We start from the raw sequence: 19272 nt of genomic DNA, 5'->3' as shown, positions 1-19272 counted from the left end.
CTGCTGAATGTTATTCTCAGAACTGACATGAATTTAAGCCAAGAGAAACAGCTTTGTTCTCCAGCTACGGGTATGTTAGGTCTGTCACATGGTCTGAAATAACATTATGTACAGTTGTGTAATCCTTAACTGTAATTGAGATATTTCCCCTCACATTTAAAACTGGTCACTCAAATTGTTAAAATATCAATACTTCTCATGAAAATTACAAATTTATTATCTTAGGTAGTCTTCTTAATATTTCGCAATTGTCACTTGATAATTATCAGCTACCAGTATCTCAATGTGAAACAGCTAGGTTTATCTCCTTTGCCCCTTCAGCCTTGAATTTCACTTGGAACTATTACAGAATAGTAGACTGATCTATGTATACCATGTGATTTATTTCCTGGTCTCTTCAGTGGATGAAGAATGGTATACACTTAAAGTACCATGTTCAATCTTAGCTGCGGCAGTTGTATTCCTTTAAATTTAGAATTAACTGCAATTGATTGTTTTCCTCCAAAGAGAAAAAATGTACAAGAAAAAAATAACCTATAAGAAAACAAAATTAAAATTCTAAAGTAACAATACCTATAAGAAAACAAAATTTAAATTCTAAGGTAACAATTTGATTGGTAAAATCTGTATTATCATTTAAAAAATCTTTTTATTGTACCCTGCTCTTTATGATTTTTTGAACAGCTTTTACCATGGCCATATCCTGTTCTTTATGTATCTTTGTGATTTGAATAGCCCTTAGCTGTGTAATAAGTCTTCAAATTTTTGGTATCAAGAGACAGTTATAAAAATCTAAGTGGGATTTTTTTATAGAAAATTTAAGAAAAAAATACGTTTTTTTTTTTCTTCTAAATGTGTCTTCCTTTTTGGACATTTTATAGTGTCTCAAAAATTGTCTTTGGCTTTGTGAAAATTGCATAGTATCCAAAGTAATAGATAAAAAGTAATAGAGAAGTAGAATTTAAGTTGTTGAGTCTTGTAAAGCTAAAGACACCGGATTGGTTTGAGATTTAATAATAGGGCTGCCTTGTAGCCTTTTAAAAGCCATTTAATAATAGAAATGAGATGATAATTCTATTTTTCCCAGAAGATCTTTCTAAAATTTCTACAACTATAAAATAGTGCTAATGTCAAAAATGAAGACACGCTGACCTCATATCAAGGAACAATTTAAATATAATCCCCGATTTCAAAATGGCACGTAATATGCCTTTGACAGGAATTGCAAGCCTTTAGGGATTTTTAAGGGAAATCTGTTTCAAAATAGTCCAAGCAATTTGACATCATTATTAAATATATCTAACGTAATTATGCTTCACTGATGAGGTGATACTCTCAAATTCTTGAGATACAGAAATCAGAGAGCTCTAGAAGCTCCTCTCTTTTGCTCCTTCCTTCTCTGCAGAGATTATAAAATGAAAGGCTACTGTTCGACCTGACTTCAACTGCAGCTTTATGATATAAAATCATTTTTAAACATATTTTAATTAAGCTTCTTTTCATACCAATTTACAGAATCCCACTTGAGATATCTGAAAAACAACAAACAAAAACAATGAGAGTGGGCGGGGCTGTGCTTGACAGGTGTATTTCACTCATGCAAACTAAGGGCAAGCCCATTCATTCCCTGTGGGCTCAAATCAGGAACTGAAAAGCCATGAGAGACTATCTCTGCCTTTCCTCTCTTTTTGTGGTCTGCCTTATTACTGTATGTCTGATTTTTCTTCCTTGTTGGTTCCCTAGAACACAATTAGAGTTAAATTCGTGAGGACAGATTGTCTCTGAATCCCCAAAGAGAATACACGAGTGAAACTCCATTGATTTAGCTTGGATGAAGTGATCACACCAGACTCTCTTTTTATTTTTTTGCACATGCTGTGTCAGGCACTGCGATCGCTCAAGCAGCTATATCTAAGGGGACCAGGCTCACAAAGTAAAACCATAGCTATATAGCTAATATTTACAAAACATTCATGCTTAGAGTTAGCTAATATATTAATAATGCAGAGTTACATAAAGAAGGCTTTCAGTACTATAGATTACAACGGATCCATAAACTATGTCTGCTGTGAAACAAAGTAGCTGCTTTAGTTCGAATTTATTACATTTTAAAGCAAAATATTATACTTTTCTATTGTATATCTATAACATACAAAATAAAACAGAATATTACATTACAGGAATTTATATTCCATAATATTCACAATTGATGTGCCATGAAAATAAAATTTATTAAAGTATATTAGTATAAAATCTTTTGTTTTTAATTTTGGGGTTTACGTTTCATTCTTGTCACTGCTGGCTACGATCTATTGTGGTGAGTATTCTACTTGTTGCATTTAGTTTAAGTGATGAATAAGGATGAAAAACTTAACTTAATGAGTTTCAGGGCACCCTAAGTTAACTGCAGGTTATTCCATTTGTCAGTATGAGACATGACAACATTAGTTCTGCTCAGTTACTTATTTCAAGAGCTACATATTAGCCTTGTATTTAGTGACTCTGCCAGCTATTGTTTGCAAAGCTTCCTCTCCAAATATAGCAGGCTTATTAATCAAATGTGAAGACACAATTTACTAATGGTAAAAATGAAAAAAAAATTAGACCACATCCAAATAGCTTGCCAGTAAAATGCCAAGGCTTAGCCCATCTTACTTGCATTATTACCTTGCAATAATAATTCAGCTAAACATTCAAATCAGTAGCCACAAATCTGAAATAAATTCAGCTGCAATCCAAAATCTGTTAAATACATGTTATGAAAGAAAGTAGAATATTTGATTCACTATCATCCATGAAAACTTTTAAGCTTTTCATTTTGCAAATAATAAAATGACACTCAAAGAGGTCAAATAACACGGTTAAAGTCAAAGTAGTAAGTGGCAAGGACCCAAAATTTCAATGGAGTTTTCAACCTGTATTATAACATGTAGTTGGTGACCTAGTCTACATAGCAGCTACTTAATCTGAACTCCAGTTTCAACTAATAACTTTTAATATTATATAAATATTTTTAAAACATAAGCTTGATAATTTAGCATGCTGTTATATACGCAATACAATTCTGTACTTTTCCCATTAATGTGGCTCTTAGGACATCTAGCCTTTTCCCATATTTTCTTTTTAGCTCTTCAAAGACCAGAACCAGTCTTTCTGCTAACTGCTTTGTCAAAAATCTTCTAGTTTCTGGGTTGTACCCTAGATCTGTAACATTAATTTTTTTTGTCTGTATTCCTTAGTATTTGTCATTACAAGTAAGAAATTCCTTTCAAAATCCTCTTGTGGGTTTGCTTGTACCTCCCAAGAAAGATGCCTCAGAATGTGACTTTATTTGGAAACAAGGTCTTTACAGATATAATCCAGTTGAAATAAAGCCATTTATCCTATATAATTGTTGTCCTTAAAGGGGACATTTGGATACAGAAACAGACATACAGAGAGGGCAGGAGAACACCATGAGCAAGATAGAGGATTGGCATATAACATCAGCAGGCAAAGGATTACCAGCAAACCAGCACATACCAGGAAAGGACAAGGAAGGAATACTCCATAGGTTTAAGGGGAAGCATGGCCCTGATGACATTTTTATTTCAGATTTCCAGTCCCCAGAATTGTGAAAAAATAAGTTTGGCTATTTTAGCAACCCAGTTTTTGGTGCTATTCTATAACAGCTCTAGAAAACTAATACATATCCCAAACCAAACAAGTTAGAAAATGCATGCATGTATACACACACAAACACACAAACACACACACACACACACACACCTTTTGTTTGCTTTTCTAAATTTCTTTCTTTTAGTTGCCAGATTGTTTCTTTCAAATCTTCAAATCAGAGATTCAGAAACTAAACATATTGTCCTCATCCTATTTTACTCTATTTTTCAGATGGTACCTTGGACAACAGCATAGTACATGGTTCTTTCTTGCATTTTCAAGAAAGAAATATGAAGTAAAAGGCCACTTTGATCATAATTTCTCTTTGTTTGGTGGAAGTATTTTAAGGTTAATCAACAAACATTTGAATACATAATTAAGAATGAATTCATATGTATGTGGTCCCAAACAAATCTATCTGGTTTGATGACACTGTCATCTACCCACGGCTGTAAAGCAAATTATCCTTTTCCTTCCTTGCCTTATTCCCCCAGTCAGTAAGTATTTGCATGTGATGGTTTCTCCAAAATGCATCTTTAAGTCATCTTTAATCTAAACCTGGCTATTTCCTTAGTTCAAGACTTCGTTGATTTTTAATAGGTTCTTAATTGATCAATTTTCTCTAATTTCATCAGTTCTTATAAAACAGATCCATTTTGTTCCAGTGATGCAAAATGTCACATGTATAATAAAGCTGCTATTATTTTATCATTCTGTGTGTTTTACACACCCTAACTCAATCAGGAATGAGAATGAAATTGCTTGGAAAGATTAAATAGCAGACTCAGCTCATGTAAAAAGTGGTAGTGCTACAATTCAAGCCCAAGGCTGTTACACTCTAAAATAATATAAACATTTTACTACATCATAAAAGCCTTTTCATTTTGGCTATTAGAAAAACATTATGTTGATTGTCAGATAGTTCTTAAGTATTTTAGTTTCTTTAACACTTGTAACACTTTGTTTTTGCTTATTTTAAAAATCATTACCTATTGTTCTATTCAAACTACTGACAGACACTCAGTAATTAAGGAAGAACTACAGTCTACTCCATTTTGTGCTGCTATAACATAATATTATGGACTGAGTAACTTATATTAAAAAACATAAATTATTCTCTAACAGTTCTGGAGGTTAGGAAGTCTAAGATCAAGGCACTGGTATCTGATGATGGCCTTCTGTTGTGCTTTTAAATAGTAGAAGCTGGAAAAGCAAGAGAGAACAAATTCTGTGAATCTACAAGGCAGAAGAGCTAAAGAGGGTAAACTTGCTCCTGAAAGCTCTTTTTAGCGTGGCATTAATTCACTCATAAGTGTAGCGTTCTCTTGATCCAAATGCCTCCCCTTAGGTCTCACCTCCCAATATGTTGCACTGGGGATTAAGTTTCTAACACATGATTTTCGGGGATACATTCAGACCACAGCAGTTTCTAAATGCCTTGGGCCAATCCATCTCTCTTTTTATTCAGTTCTTTCATTTGACATAATCTGTGGTGAATAAGACCTAAATTAAAATTTCATATACTTGATCACCACATATAATAACATAATACATCAGAATAAGTATAATCACACTTAAACTTGCAAATCAGCTGATGATGTATATATGGTTGGTATGCAAACACTAGAAAACAATAAAGTTTAATTTTTCAGACTACAAAATTTCAGACAATTCTAAAGCAGAACTTAGATCTCACTTTCATGTTTTAAAACCACATTATTGAGGTACGATTGACAAATAAAAAGCGATATATATGTATACAACTTGATGACATTGGACATAAATACATACTCTTTAAACCATTACCACGACTTATGTCATAAGCCTATCAATCATCTCCAAAAGTTTCCTCTCTTTAATATTGCTATTATTATTAATGTGTATGTGTCTGATAAGAACACTTAACATAAGATCTATCCCCTCAGAAATTTTAAAGTATACAATATAGTCCTGTGAACTATAGACACTATCCTGTACCATAACTCTCTAGGACTTATTCATCTTGCATAACTGCAACTTTGTACCCTTTGACTAATACCTCCTTTTTTCATCCTCCCCATAGCCTCCGGAAACCACCATTATACTCTCTGCTTCTATGAGTTTGCCTATTTTAGATTCCTCATATAAGTGGTGTCATGTAATATTTGTTCCTCTGTATCCTGGCTTATTTCACTTAGCATAGTATCCTCCAGGTTCATCCATGTTGTCTCACCATGGCAGCATTTTCTTCTCTATAAGGCCGAATAATATTCCATTCTTTGTACATATCACAATTTATCTTTTCACCCATTGATGGACATTTTTCTGTCTTGGCTACTGTGAACAATGCTGCAATGAATGTGGGAGTGCAAACACCTCTTTGAGATTCTCATTTCAATTATTTTGGATAAACACCCAGATGTGTGAATGTTGGACCCTATGGTAGCTTTATTTTTAGTTTTTTTAGGAACCTCCATATTTGTTTTTACCATAGTGGCTACACCAGTTTACATTTTCACTAACAGTGTACAACAGCTCTTGTGTTTTAACCTTTCTAAACCTGTAACTACTATGTTGTAACAAGGGCTACAAAACAGAGTGTCAGAATGAGAATTTAGATGTCTCTCTAAGTATGTTTGTATGCACTTTTAGGCACTTATCCTAAAGAATTTGATAACTTTGTGACCCCTAAAAGATGGGTACTAGTAAGATGACCACAGCATTAGTCTTTTAAACAGGGAAACATTTAAGAAGGAAAGGAAGTAAGGGTACCATTAACAATGGTCATAGGCATATGCCGGGACAGGGACATAATCTAGGACTTTTGCCAGCAAACCAGGGCATAAAGTCATCCTGAATTTGCATAATTGCTATAGTAATAAGTTAAGGAAAAGGGGAGATGAAAAAATATTGGAAAGCATATTTTTGATAAATGGCGAGGGATTATTTATAATGGTAATAAATATGACACCATATTGGTCACTCTGGATCATTTTCAGGTACGTTCAGAAAAACCTATATATTTCTCTTTGACAAATATTTCTTACAACTGATTACTTTTAAATACTCTACCACCTTCTACCTTACTATACTCACTTTTTTCCCCATAGAAAAGGGGGCTTCTATTGATAGTTACCAGTAAGTAAAAAAAAACCTGGCGTATTAGTCGACTTTGGGGCTTTGGTTTCTCAAGACAGAAAAAATATGAGCAAATTTCATTTTTTCTTTCTTTTTTTTTTCCTAATTCAAGTGAGCACAAGTGTCACCTATTAGCCACTGTTAATACTACTTAAGGATGCTATTACTCATTTTGCATTTTCATCTCTACCTCAATCCAGGTGCCACAATCATAAAATATTTCTCAAAAATACAGCAACAAAAATATCAGAGTCTCTTTAGCAGGATTTAAGGTCATTATGAGGTTCAATTGTTTCATTTTCAACTTTATATAATTGTTAAACTTGACTTCTGCCAATATTCAAGCTGTTCAAAGAAGTACACACTGTAACATAATTTGCCATTTTGAAAAGAATAATTTATGATGATACCTTTCAAGTGAGGGCTGTGTACCTGCATTCTTTGCAGATGTAGATTTACTGGAACAAATTCTAATGTTTTCTCTCCTTTGCTGCTGCTTGATTTGAAAGACGACCCTGATGGAAACCAGAAATTAAACATTATTAGTAAATAATGATAAATTAATATGCATGTTAAAAGATAAACCTGACAGAAAAATGTTAAAAGAACTTCAGAAAGAAAAACATATCCTATATTTATGAGTTGCTTTTCTTCTTAGAAATTCAATATTTTAAAAAATTGTCTCAATTATTCATGTAATAATTCTGTAAGGTAAAATAGGGTATTGTTTTCTTTGTTTTAAGATGTTAAAGTTAGAAGTAAAAGAGTTTTAAAAAAAATCTCCAGTTCTCCTATCTACATAAAATCAGTTTATTATTATTTTTTCATTTCACAAGCAGGAAATGCAATTCACTTTGAGTAAGTAGAGTTATTGCTTCCACACCTGTTTCCTTGCTCAGTTCTGTCAGAATGTCTTGGTACATATTCACCATTTGGTCACAGTGAGTAAGGACATTTTTTCGCAGATTGTCCCAATGTGGAGAAAGCTCACCAAGTTCTTTTATCTCCTGGTTTCTGTTAAGAGTGGAAGAGAGGAAAAACTTTACTTTTATCTTAAATCCATAGACACATAACCCTTAGTCAGACTTGTCAAGATAGTAAGAAATTATTTCATCATAATTACCAGGAAAGTTCTATGAGCTTATTAGCTTAAATATTTTTAAAAAATTATTTTAGCACACAAAAAATATGAATAGTTTAGACCACACAAATAAAAACATATGTCAAAGGGCAAAAAATTAGAAATGTTAAATTCCCTGATGAAATTTTCACGAAGATGGCAGACTTCCTATTCTTATATACATAGGGAAGACATCAGTTAAAAAGCAAATTGTAAAACCTCTATGTAAAGATGGCTAAGTTTTTAAGTTTCAACGATACAGAATCAAAGAATGTGGGAAGGGATATCTGACCATGTTGGAAGCAAACATGAGATACTTAGGTAATTCAGTTTATATATAATATAGTTACAAATACTCTTTAAAAAGCAAAAGCCCGGCTGGGCGCGGAGGCTCATGCCTGTAATCCCAGCACTTTGGGAGTCCGAGGTGGGTGGATCACCTGAGGTCAGGAGTTCAAGACAAGCCTGGCCAACATGGTGAAACCCCGTCTCTACTAAAAATACAAAACTTAGCCAGGCGTGGTGGCGCGTGCCTGTAGTCCCAGCTACTCAGGAGGCTGAGGCAGGAGAATCTCTAGAACTCATGAGATGGAGGTTGTAGGGAGTCGAGATTGGGCCACTACACTCCAGCCTGGGTGACAAAGCGAGACTCTGTCTCCCAAAAAAAAAAAAAAAAAAAAAGCCCGAATAACAAATAAATGGTATTGTCAGGTATGGTTTTATTGGCTTCAGCTTCTGCCAAAAGGACAATGTATGAAACTACTGTATGTGTATGCATTGTTCTGTCCTTATCAAAAAGAAGAGCTAACCATGTCATTTAGGCTTCAATTACTAACTTTTATCTAAATCTCTACCCTTTAGCCAAGTTAATTTAAATCATCAGAATGCCTTTTTAAAATTATAGTGATAAATGGTCCAATATGCTGCTTGGTTAGATCTCTTATTCATTTCTGTAACCTTTTACCAACAACATTTTCATGAGGCTAATTTAACCAGTAATAATGAAGCTTCTTTGCTATTTTGGCCATGAAACATGCTAAATACCAAGCTAATAAATTCACAAGCTGTAGAATCTTTAACATTCTGTTAAATGCAAGAATAATGGATGGTGTGCAAAAATATGACTTGCTTTCAAATGGTTGTAGCTGTCTTTGTTTTGTTCCAATAGGATTGCAATTTTGAATTGCTGCAATTTTCATCTGAGGTCTTTATAATTTTTCTGAACATTCATGTCACTCTCAACTTTTCCAAAGATTAGTATTCATGATGAAGCACTCATGGAAGAAAAAGTAATTAATCAATAGACAATAGAGTAAAAAAAAAAAAAAAAAAAAAAATCATGACCAAATGAGAGACAAAGAGAAGGTTGAAGATTGGGGAGTTAACTTCTTGTTTGCACTCAAACGGCAGGATGTACAAGTTTAGGAAAAAGCAACAACCACTAAAGCAAACAAGTAATTCCAAAAGATTGATATATCCAAGTCCAGAAGAATCTGAGCAATTAGGTTGAATCTGAGATATATAGCAAGTGTAATATATCAACTTAATATGTAAAGTTTCAGTTTTGCTTTCAACAGTTATAATGAAAATATTAGCTAACAATTCTTATTTAATACTAATAGATGCACCATATGGTTACAATTTGTATTGTCTCTAAATTATTATCAGAAAGAATAATTAAAGGGGAGATGACGAGGAAGGTAGAAGAGTGATAGTGAAGCCCCTGACTACATTCTGGGATAGTGGGGGTGGTGTACATTCCCTTGCCTAAGATAAGTTTGGCAAAATGTAATCAGAAAAGTTTAGTGTTCTGTGAGGAGTGCCTTAATACAAGCTGTGAGGACTCCATAATTTTTGTTTAAAATTTATTGCACTCTTCCATTATGCCACAATTTATAAAGAGAAGGATACTGATGAATCTGTTTGTTTTAAGAAATGACAGTAAAAATAGGTACACATTCTGAAAAGGACAAACAACGAGCATACTGTCTCTCTGCACTGAGAAAAGTTCCAATATAGGGGAACTACATGATAAAAGTGTAATCAACCAGACAGAGTAATGAAAACATTGCAAAACAAAATGGGGCAGGGTAAGAGAGACACTGCATTTATTAAAAAAGAAATTAATAAGCACATTAATTTCATTAAAGAAGAGAGGTATATTCATACATTAAAATAGAGAAGGATAGAAGATAACTTGGTGCATGAAAATTGGTAAACTTTCTAATCAGGAAGCCTAGGGCTATTTATTCATAAAGACATTTTAATTTGTCACTCAGTGTTCAAAAAACTTCCTGGATTAAAACCTTTGCTTGGCATCTCAACCCAGATTCTCTAGGAAGCACAGAATGAGATTAAGCAATGCCAGGTCAACCACAAGGAGGTAAAAAAAGAAGTGATACAGGGAAGAGAAGAAAGCAGCCACAAGGTGGTACATGACTGAGCTGGGCAGAACTTCACAAGAAAACGTGGCCCGTTATTTGGTCATGTGAAACAAACCTAAAGAAGTCATTTGGAACCTTTGTACCTTGGAACAGTTAGTCAGAGAGAGGAACATTTACATGTCAGTTGCTTGTCATACTCTATGTTTCATTGATAAAGATTCATCCTACAGGTCATTAAGTCCTCTGCCTTTTATGATTTCATAATCTGCCCCTTTGTGTAGCCACTGGGGAAACTATACTCTAACGGAGATAGAATTTTCCTGGGTGTGTCCCTATATGACAGTTGCCAAAACTACTGTGAATCCTTCCATGGTGGTTGCTACTGGGGACACACTAATGCCTTGTCTTCACCTTGAGAGAGGCTAATATAGTAAATAGTGTTAAGAGATAAGGTGACAGTGGTGGCGATATCCGAGGCTCACCATTGAGCAAGTGGTCAAAAATGTGAAGACATGTTAGGATTGTAAGGTTTTAATCTTTAGGATTAGGATTGAGCCAATGTAGAAAAGCACACAAACTGGGCCCAGGACAGACAACCCCATGTACAACTCAGATGTACTTGCACCATCTACTGACAACCCGATAGCATGCAAAATAAGATCCCTCACATATTTCCCAAGAGGAGAGTCTAAGTACAGTCCTTTAGAATGATGGCAAGCTGCGATTCCCCAGAGACTTAAAAGAGCGGTAATAAATCCAGCCAGAATATCCAAACCTCCAACTAGTTCTTAAGGCCTTAACTGACATTCATCACCTATCTCCTTTACCACGAATCCCAGATTTTCCTCCATACTCTACCAGCATTTTCAGCTGATCTGAGCTGCTGCTGAGTAGGGTGTTGCAGACCTAAATCCTGATGAATTAAGCCCTTAGTTTTCTTGCTCCTATGGAGTCTTGGTTGCTGTAATTTCTCCTTCCCATCAGGGCGTGGAGTACTTCTAAGCTTCAGACATATTTTGCCTCGCTCAGATTCTGTGGCAGTAGCCCTATCTCCTCATGGTGGTGAGTATGGATATCTCACACCATTTTTTTGGTCTATTGTCGTGAGGAACACCAGATCACATATGGAACCAATCACAGCTTCCACTTAAGTGGGATTCTAATTGTGTCCCCTGACAGAACAGCACTGCTCCCCTGACTCCACCACAAGAACCAGGATTCTAACTGGCAAAGTATAAAGTTGTAGGAAAAGGTAGTGCAAATACCACAAGCAGATCACTGCTATTGATTACAGGAAGGGGCTACCCTTAGTCCCAGGACTGTGGGTCCTGGGTATGATAAATACAACATTCTATATCAGCAATTGGTTTGGCGTATTTCCCAATCCTAGAAGGTAATATCCCAATTCTAAGGTTTTTCCTCATGCTGGTGTCTTGGCTGAACTTTTCATGATTAATATTATTCCGCTGTACCATCAGGCCTGTCGCTGTTGGGTGATGAATCACATTATGACCATAAGCTCACTGTTGTGCCTTCTTTGATACAGCAGCAAATGTCCCTTAGTAGAAGCAATATTATATGGGGCACCATATCATTGGATCAGTCATTCTTAGGCTATCAGATGTGGGTGCCAGTGAAAGCACTGTGAACAGAAAGACAAACACATATCTAGACCATAATTCACCCACTTAGGACAAATTGCTGCCCGCTCCAAAGTGGAGAAGATGCAACTTAATTTGCCTGCCACCCAACAGATGTTGGGTCTCTATCGTACCCTGGAGGAATGGTGCCATCTCAGTGGCTCATTGTCAGTCTGCTTCTGGCATTTGATAGTTAGAAGCCACAATAGCTATATTAGCTTTGGAAAGGGAGGCCATGTCCTGGGTCCACGCATTTTCCCTGCTTCTGTCACTAAGATCTAAGTCTAACCACAATAGATCATTCTCCTCATGGGTCTATTGCACAAACTCTGCAGTAACTGAGAAAGGAGGCTGGCTAATATCCACTAGACACGTGACAATGTCCACCTGGTAGCAGAAAGCTTTCTCTGCAGTATTTACTCTCTGATAGGCATGGTTTTGATTGTGCTCACTCCTACAGCCCCATCTACATGTCTCTTGCTCATATCCCTTGTATTTGATTTTCTAGTCTTATTTCTTTCAGGCCCATCAGATTATTAACTCTGCCAAAGCTCAATGTACATCTGCACCTAAGGTTACCTCCTTCTCTACATGAAGGGAACACCAAGTAAACACTTTGCTGATCTTCCCACTGGGTAAATTTCCTTCATTATTGACCGTGAAGTCCACTCAACATGTCAGGCTGACCCGTTTTTATACCAGCACAAGTTCTTTCCTCCTCCATGAGACAGTCATAGGGAACTCTTGAGGGTGTGAGCTGAGTACATGTTGAATGTACTCTCTAGAGTATACTCAGGAACTCTAAAGGTCTGTAATGACACTTTCCTATTTGCTTTTCCTACAGATTCCACATAACAGAGTTGTTTCTCACCACAGACACTTTCAGCCCCATTGGCTCTCCTTGGTCACCCCAGGATTTGTAACATAGTCTGGATCTTCTGGGATGTCCTTCTTGAATGGGCCCCACTTGTCACATTCTGCTCTTTAACTCAATGGTTTAACATATATTTATAAAGGGGTTGATTAGCAGTTAGTTAAGCACTAGACAAAAGGTCTTAATGATACGTGAATCAGAAATATAGTTCAAAGCACATCAATTCTTTCTTCTTTTTTGAGATGGAGTCTTGCTCTGCTGCCCAGGTTTAAGTACAGCAGCATGATCTCAGCTCACTGCAACCTCCGCCTCCCTGGTTCCAGTGATTCTCCTGCCTCAGCCTTCCAAGTAGCTGGGACTACAGGCACCTGCAATCACGCCCTGCTAATCTTCATATTTTTAGTAGACATGAGGTTTCACCATGTTAGTCAGGCTGGTCTCGAACTCCTGACCTCAGGTGATCCACCCGTCTCAGCCTCCCAAAGTGCTGGGATTACAGGCGTGAGTCACTGTGCCCGGCTCAGCGGGTAAATTATTTGCATAGATGAAAAAAAGACCTTTATTGTGTATGTACACATATGTGTTACATTACTTATTTTCCTCATTATTTGTCATCATACAATATGTTAGAGGTGTGGCAACCACATATGCCAGTTTATACCTGTTATTCCACTGTAATTATTAATACCTACTTTTATTCTCAAAATATTTATACTAGATTGTCTAAGTTATAAGATATCAGAGTTCATATAAGAATCATAAGCTCCCAGGATGCTACGGTTGGAAGGAAGCTCAGAGAATAACCTGAACCCTCGTGTTTCACAGATGGAGAAGCTAAGGTAAAATCGCTTGTTTATCTCAGAGTCACTAGAATACCCTAAAGCTTTTAGACTGTAATCCCCAAGCCCACTCTTCCCTTACCTCATATTATTCTCCACTATACAACGAAGAAACACAAGACAAACAGCAACAAAAATAAAAACAAAAAGCAAACAAATGGAGTGTACTTAATGAAGGTAGGTTGTGAGTGGGATTTGGAACCTGGTCTATTGATTTACAGAACTACATTTGTAAACTTTCATGTGCTTTAAAAACTAAACCTGAACAAAAGAAATTATTATTTGTGATTTTTAACTCCTGGATATTTTAGTTTGAATGGCACGCCTACCAGTTACTACACAGTAACTGAAATTTTCTAAAACATATCCAAGAGCATAATGGTGTCCGGAATTATAAGACCCGAAGATAACAGCACCCTGTGGTCCAGTCTCTGCATGTTGCTTCATTGATTTAAGAAGCAATTTGTACTTTGGGAGGCCGAGATAGGCAGATCACGAGGTCAGGAGAACAAGACCATCCTGGCTAACATGGTGAAACCTTGTCTCTACTAAAAATACAAAATATTAGCCAGGTGTGGTGGTGGGCGCCTGTAGTCCCAGCTACTTGGAAAGCTGAGGCAGGAGAATGGTGTGAACCTGGCAGGCGGAGCCTGGGCAACAGAGCAAGATTCTATCTCAAAAAAACAAAAGAAAAGAAAAAAAAAAAAAAGGAAGCAATCTGACATTACTGTTATAATTAAACAGTTGCATACCATTACAAAGCCTTTGGCATGAGTAGCAAAGGAGATTAGCTACATAAATGCATTTTTTAATTCATAGAAAAATAGGTTTTAGAATATCCCTTTCCTATCTGTAAACATTCTCATTTTACTCACAGTCACAAAAGCTTCTACTTTCAAAAGTTCTCTCTTTCAATCGCTACTTTGCAACAACAACAAAATAATTCTTCCTGGAAAATCCACCCCCTTGCTAAACACATACAATCTCATGAATTCATTGCTTTACTCTCACTAGAGCTCTGTCTCCAAAACAAATCTTCTAACCTGTCTCTAGCTTCTCCCAGTTCTGCAAGAGTCCAACATGTTGACACAAGAAGTTAGGGAGAAAAGACTGAATAATAAAATATTAATAAGCTTAGGCCTCTTACACATTAAACACTTTTGGGGACCTACTTCCATCTGCTCCATTTCCCTTTGCTGACTACAAAAATAAAAGGCAAATCACACAAAATAAATATCCAAAGGAGACATATAATTGCTAAGGTCTATTCAGGAAACATCTAGTGCTCTATAGATCCCTGCATTCCAACAGCAAAGTATGACATTCTTGATACTTGATGAAATATTCATACAGATGTCTGGAAATAACCTCATGAAGTACTTTTTGTCTATATGGCTCGCTTTGTCTTACTGTGTTTAAATATTTCAAAAACACATGCTTTTTATTTTCAGTAAAATTGCAAGTTCCTGGAAGTCATTATATCCTCTGAACCTTCCACAATGTAGAACACCCTACTAATTATATGACATGTTTAAAACACAAGCTATTTTAAAACATGAAGAGAAAATGAGATTAAAAGACAAAACAAAACAACTCTGTGAAGAATAAAGAGAAATAATTAAGGACAGAGTGAATCCAGAATAACTGGGAAAAAAGTAACGAAATGTGCTTTAATTTTGATACATATAATGCATAAAATATTGTCAGGAATATTAAACAGATAAGTGTTTTTTTATATTTTACTCCTTACATCCCTGGGGCTGTTGTGGCTATAGGGACTCGGTAAGTATTGAACAAATTAGGGCAAGTAAATGAATAGGCCTCAGATTCTTTCCTTTACTGTACCAACCCAGCAGCTCCAACTATTTCTCTTTAATTCACATTGGAATTCCGTGTACAATTCTGTTTGGAAAACAAAAGTTACGGGGGGCGGGGGGGCGCGGTGGAGAAGAAGAAGGCTTAAGATCACCAAAATAGAAAATTGTAGCTCTATTTAAAGCTTCTATTTAAAACACAGCATTAAAACCCACCGATGATATATTCAAGGAGGGATTTCCAACATGGGGCAAAAGTGCTTTGAGCATGTGAGTGGCAGAGACTATCTTTATTCATCTTTTTATCCGACCACAGTCTCCTACCCATGGGAAGTATCCGAGATGAGCTTGAGCTTGTTGACTGAATAAATGAAGTTTGCTTGCAGATTGTTCTTATATTTTCCTAAAATTTAGGATAAAGTCAAAATATAGACTAACCCTAAAGTAGAGTGCTAAGCTCTGCCAAGTTTCAGTGCAGAAATGAGACATTGTACGTCTGTAACTCCAGCACTTTGGGAGGCCGAGGCGGGCAGATCATGAGGTCAGGAGATCAAGACCATCCTGGCTAATACGGTGAAACCCCGTCTCTACTAAAAATGCAAAAAAATTAGCCGGGCGTGGCACCGGGCTCCTGTAGTCCCAGCTACTTGGGAGGCTGAGGCAGGAGAATGGCGTGAACCCGGGAGGCGGAGCTTGCAGTGAGCCGAGATTGCGCCACTGCACTCCAGCCTGGGCGACAGAGCGAGACTCCGTCTCAAAAAAAAAAAAAAAAGAAAGAAATGAGACATTGTTCAGTCTTCTAACCTTGTATGATGTAGGTCTGTAATCCTAGATTCAGCAAGTCTTCCTTAGGGATAGAGAAAGATTTGAAAAATTTATCTTCATATGGCATTTCCTACTGTGATAGTTAATCCTATATGTCAACTTGGTTGGGCCACAGGGTGCCAAGATATTTGGTCAAGAGTATTCTGAGTGTTTCCATGAGGGCATTTTTGAGGCAGATTAACATTTGACTTGGTAGCCTCAGTACAGCCCACTTCCCTCTCTAACTTGGGTGAGCCTAATTCAATCAGGTGGAGGCCTGAATAGAATAAGAGGCTGACACTTCCCCCAAGTAAGAGAGGATTCTCCTGCCTGACTGCCTTCAAACTGAGACTTTGCTTTTTTCCTGCCTTTGAACTCAGACTGACACTCTAGACTGGAACCACACCATCGGCTCTATTGGGTCTCCAGCTTGCCTACTCAACCTGCAAATCTTGGGACTTGTCAGCTTGTATAATGATGTGAGCCAATTCTTTCTAATAAATCGTGTGTGTGTGTGTGTGTGTGTGTGTGTGTGTGTGTGTGTGTGTTCTACTGTGTTTCTCTATGGAACCCCGACCCACACACTAACTATGCTGGGATTCCATTGCACTGATTTCTCTCTGCTTAGTGCATAAGAAGCTGAGAGGCAGGTCAGTTGGTGGTGGTGGGAGAGAGATGGAAGGAAATCATCCAGAATATAGTTTAAGCTCTTCCATGGGCTTTTATCCTTCTACCACATTTTACAAATGCTCTCCTGACTTGTTCAAAAGAAAAACGACTACAGAGATGTTCGACTTGTCTAAGGGACACGCACAAGAAATCTCTGTAGTTCTGAGGCCAACATTCTGTGTGCAAGCACCTATGATATTGGAAGTGTGAACCAGAACTGGTAAACTTTAAAAATCTGGGTATATAAATTCAAAAATGTCAGAAATTATGGAAGGTAATTAGTGTAATGAGTATCTGAGAATAACAGGCAATTAATTTACAGAAGAGTAGTAAGACAAAGTAGCCTGACAGAAATGTATACACCAAAGGAAATAGCCCAGTATGAGAGACAGAAACATGTTATTTGAGACTGTTATAATTTAAGTAAATAGAAATATTTTTCCACAAGGAACTCTATAATACCATTTTTAAAAATAAAAATAGCTATAGAACTTAAATAAAGCCTTTTGTTAGTTATTACACAGTAAAGCTACACATGGTATGCATAGGTAGAAAGTTTAACAGCCAAGGTGCTTTCATTCATTAAACAAAATTAGACCTTAAATCAAACTTAAAAGAAGTCATAAAAAAATTATTCACTAGGAAAAAAATTAAATACTAAATAGTCAGTGAAGAATAGACTACATAAATGACTGGCAGGTGGCTTCAATTTCATAAAGTGGTTGGGTGACACCATAAAACTGCGCAAAGTTCAACTGGATGTCAGGTTTCACAGTATATTCAGCTCACAATTCAAAATGTCTGTACTTTAACCCATACAAGGATAAAAATTGCATCCATAAATCACAGGCCTATTTTTTAAAATACATTCCTATAAATGACAATGTGGTTAATGTTGCAAGCCATGAGCCACTATTTCAGGGAAAAACAACTGAATATTCCAAGTGGTCATTCACTCCAATTTTCACTTGAAGTTAAAATAACGGCTTATTGTACCACACACACAATTAAGCCTCAAGTTATATACAAAGACTGACAGTTGGAACACAGTTATTACAGGATTTAGTTGTAATCACAAAATCTGTTTGTATCTGATAAACAGCCAGATTCTATTATTTAATTTTAGGTAACTGCATTAGAAAAAAATGAAGAACAATAAGTATGTCTTTTTCCAAACTAAGAATCTATTTGCTATTCTTGATAAAGTTAAATTGGTATTTATTTACTTCTAAATAACATCTAGTTTACCCTTCATAGTTTGCGTTAAAGTTATGAAACATGGCCAGCATTTATTTTTAAGTATTTTAAAGCTCAGTGCTCCTCTATTGTCTAAAGCAGTGGTAGTTGCATTGTGTGAAGATGTCTCACAAATCCACATATGTTCATTACATGCCTTTTCATTCTAAGTAGCCATGGAAATTATGAAATGTACTTAAAAGCTGTTAAAACAAGAAAGAGTACTAATACTCTCATCACATTTTAATAATTTTTGTCCATAATTTCAGAAATAGAGAACATTTCTGGATACCACCCCTTTAAATTCCTCCACCCCTGGACTTGGATGGAGAATGTTGTCCAGTTTCATAGGTAGAAGGAATTCAGCAGGCTCCACTGGATATTCTATGTCACATTTGTTTGGTTAGTGGACACCATAAGATTTTCCAGGTGTTATCCCTTTTGATAATCAAGGTTACTTTTGCATAGAAAAGATCCCTTCCTTTGATTTCATAACAATCCTCTGAGATCATTGCCCCACTGCTGCACCAAACAAAATAAAAAATTCAGTCATACTAGGTATATTTCAAATGTTCAATAGCCACAAATGACTACCCTATGGGATGGTACAGTACAGAGCATTTCTATCATCACAGAATGTTCTTTTGGACAATATCACTCTAGACAAATGACTGAGAAGTAAAGTGACTTGGTTGATGCTACATTGCCAGTAAATGGTAGATTCAGAACATGTACTCAGGTCCTAGGAATTCAAATCCTGTTATCGTTTTTATGTAAATTCTTGGGGGAGTACAGTTTCTCCTATAAAAGTGTCCCTGAATAGAAGGACAAGATTAGAAGCTCCTACCTGAGGGGCTCATCTGAATGTAACTTTCAAATAGTTCAACTGAGCTGGTTCAAATATTTTTTTTGAACGTGCATTGAACAGACAGTCTTGGCTATAGCGACTGCTGGAAAGCCAACCAACACAACAAAATGTGTATTTACGTTCTAGTCGTTTAACAATTACTTATAGACGGGCGGATCACGAGGTCAGGAGATCGAGACCATCCTGGCTAACACGGTGAAACCCCGTCTCTACTAAAAAATACAAAAAAACTAGCCAGGTGAGGTGGCGG

The 19272-nt window shown here is 36.3% G+C and overlaps 1 protein-coding gene across 9 annotated transcripts in view; it reads right to left on the bottom strand.

Annotated features, from left to right (window-relative positions):
- Window positions 1-19272, bottom strand: part of INPP4B (inositol polyphosphate-4-phosphatase type II B) — an 814614-nt gene that overhangs the window by 173475 nt on the left and 621867 nt on the right. For all 9 annotated transcript variants that reach the window (XM_017959077.3, XM_017959071.3, XM_017959072.3 and 6 more), the window contains 2 exons: window positions 7658-7788; window positions 7185-7289 (listed from right to left, as the gene is read on the bottom strand). In XM_017959077.3, the coding sequence (XP_017814566.1) occupies window positions 7185-7289; window positions 7658-7788 (236 nt within the window). The remainder of the gene's footprint in view (window positions 1-7184; window positions 7290-7657; window positions 7789-19272) is intronic.

The sequence above is a fragment of the Papio anubis genome, chromosome 3 (genome assembly GCF_008728515.1).
Source record: "Papio anubis isolate 15944 chromosome 3, Panubis1.0, whole genome shotgun sequence".
In the NCBI taxonomy this organism is placed as follows: Eukaryota; Metazoa; Chordata; class Mammalia; order Primates; family Cercopithecidae; genus Papio; species Papio anubis.
This window is presented reverse-complemented; position numbering and strand designations above follow the sequence as displayed.